The following is a 2650-nucleotide window of genomic DNA, read 5'->3' on the forward strand; positions in this document are numbered from 1 at the left end:
TCTACATCGTTTATTCTGGTGTCAGCCAATTGTGCAAGTTTATTAAAATGTCAAGAAATTCAGGCTCGTCTGTCGCAGGTTCTCAAGAGCAACATGAAGGTAGTTGGGTTCCGGTTGTGAAGGAATCTAAGCTATCAATTATGAAGTTCATGAATGTGTTGCTGAATTTTTCTAGTGCTACGACCGGCAAGGAGGGAATTAATCTTTTTTATTGGGTCCGCAAGATCGAGAGAATTCGCTCCATGGCTGGTTTGTCTGATGAAGAAACTCTAATTATCGTGGCGGATCATTTGGTTGATGACGCTGAACATTGGTTTGAATCGAAGTGCTACTGTGTTGTGCATTGGGAAGAATTCGTAGAGATGTTTAAGCAGAAGTATGCTCACGAATTGGAAGATCATTGGCACAATCAGCTTTACGATATGTGTAGCAGCAAGCATCCCAAACAATCGGTAGAGACTACCTCGTTGCATCTTATTGAACTATTTGACCTTTGCGAAATTACCAATACAAGGGTAATAATCAAGTACTTTTTGGAGGCTATCAATGCAGATATTGCCTACAAGATTGAAAGCAGCCCGATTCCCCTTGAGGTGTATCAAGATGTGGTGGATGCTGCCAAGCGCATCAAAAGTTCCAATTATCGTTACCATGTTCAGCGAAATCCTGAGGTTTTTGCAGTGGAACATGGCCAACATCTTGATATCGGTGTCAAGCCCCACATGGTTACTCCAGAAGGTGAGAATCAAGAACTTTTCAAGCAAGATCTCATGAAGGAAATTCGCAACCTCAAGGCAAGTCTCGCTTCAAACCGCTCCAATAGTAATCGAAGACTGGTGTGTTTCCATTGTAATCAGCTGGGACATAAGAAGTTTGAGTGTCTGCAGAGGAAATCATATCAGGCCAACAGAACGAACTTTCCTTCCAATGAAAACACACAAAATTCGGGAAAAGACTTGGAGCGCCAGTAGGTAACGAGGTTACTGGTGCTCCGTATCAAGAAAAATCCTTGTTGAAGCCCAGTGGTGGAACTGGTGGTGCGAAGTCTGGTGCTTATTTGGTGGAGGCCGTTCCTTCGGTTGACATTTTGTCTGCTGAGAAACGCCGATGCATGGAAGATCAAGAACTGAGCAAGACAGTTGTTAAGACAAGTAAGACCGCCGTTCAGCCCAGAAAATCGCACAATCCCCCGAGAACGTTGGAAATCGATCTTATTCCAAAGAAGATCTGGGATAAATTGCAACACACCGATGCTGGATTAACCATGGTGGACTGGCTATACAGTATCTGGAATGACAGGCTGGAAACGATACTGTATTGCCGTGGGTATACAGTACGTTATTGGCGGCGAAGAAAACTAGCCAAGGAAAATTCCATGCAAGTGAACAATTTGGAAGTGCTCTCTGATTCTGAAGACAGCCTTGATCTTGGTTCCCAGGCCAGCAGTGAAACTGATTCTGATGTGTTGGAATGGGAGAAAGACATGGAGTGGGAAAGTGATACCAATTCCATCGATACGAACGATATGACATACCCTTATGATCTTTCCAAGATGTGTGTTGGGTCTCCTCTCAAGGGAAAAATTTTCATCAATGGTCATGAAGTTGAAGCGGTGTTCGATACTGGTGCAAGTGTGAGCGTCATCGGCAAGGATTTGAGCGACCGACTTGATTTGGCTACGAATGGTGATCAGATGCATTTGTTTGGTTTTAACATTGGTAACAAGGACCCCAGCGATATCACGACTGATGTGCCCATTTGTGTTGCTGGCAAGATACGACCTGAATATATGTGTGTTCAAACGACCAAAGAAAAGAAGAACCTTTGCCTGCTTGGTATCCCTTGATTTCATGCTTATGGTATTGAAATTTCGTTGCAAGATAATACCTTGAGAATACCTTGCAAGAAGGGTGTGGTGATCCTATAGTGCCATATGGAATATTCTGGTGCAGCAAGAAACAACGATGAAGTTGAAGCCTATGCCTTGTCCGTGTGTCCAACGTCATCTGATGTTTTCAATGTGGAAAACGACCTCAAGGATCGACTGGTTCCTTATCTAAATGATGTGACCGAACAAGAAGGTGTTTCCGACCAAGACCAGTAAGAAGGTGAGAAGACCGAGTTGCCTCCGGCTATTGGCTCTGTGGTGCGCACATATGATAGTTGTTTCGTCGAGACCAGTGATCTAGGAAAAGTCCAGGTTTTGGAATATGAAATTTCACTCCACAATGTTCATCCGATTCGTTCTAAGCCCTTCCGTTTAACCTGGAAAGAAGAAGACTATCTGAAGAAGGAGTTGCAAGAGATGATCGAGTTGGGGCTCACCCGTCCTTCTGCTGGAAAGTGGACTTCACCCGTATTTTTCGTTAAGAAAAAGAGTGGCGAATTACACATGGTTATTAACTACTGACGTCTGAATCAAGCTACGATCAAGGATACCTTTCTATTGCCATTAATTGACGAACTCCTGGACTCTTTTGGTGGTGCGAGCGTGTTCTCGACTCTGGACGTGGCCAGTGGTTACTGGCAGGTACCCATGGCAAGTCAAGATATTGAGAAGACTGGTTTATGACGAAGTTCGGCACATATGAATTTACGGTGATGCCGTTTGGCTTGACTTTGGCCCCTTCTACTGTACATTCCAAAGAAT

General features: G+C 44.0%; 1 protein-coding gene across 1 annotated transcript; it reads left to right on the top strand.

Moving 5' to 3' along the window:
- Positions 1-724: 724 nt before the first annotated feature.
- On the top strand, positions 725-1063 carry BYT42DRAFT_215121 (uncharacterized protein). Its single transcript, XM_051562566.1, has one exon. It carries the CDS (start codon positions 771-773, stop codon positions 969-971), a length of 201 nt encoding a protein of 66 aa, XP_051418021.1. The 5' UTR covers positions 725-770; the 3' UTR covers positions 972-1063.
- The last annotated feature ends 1587 nt before the right edge of the window (positions 1064-2650 follow it).

This window comes from Radiomyces spectabilis (genome assembly GCF_025331425.1).
Source record: "Radiomyces spectabilis strain NRRL 2753 chromosome Unknown BYT42scaffold_27, whole genome shotgun sequence".
NCBI classification, from domain to species: domain Eukaryota; kingdom Fungi; phylum Mucoromycota; class Mucoromycetes; order Mucorales; family Radiomycetaceae; genus Radiomyces; species Radiomyces spectabilis.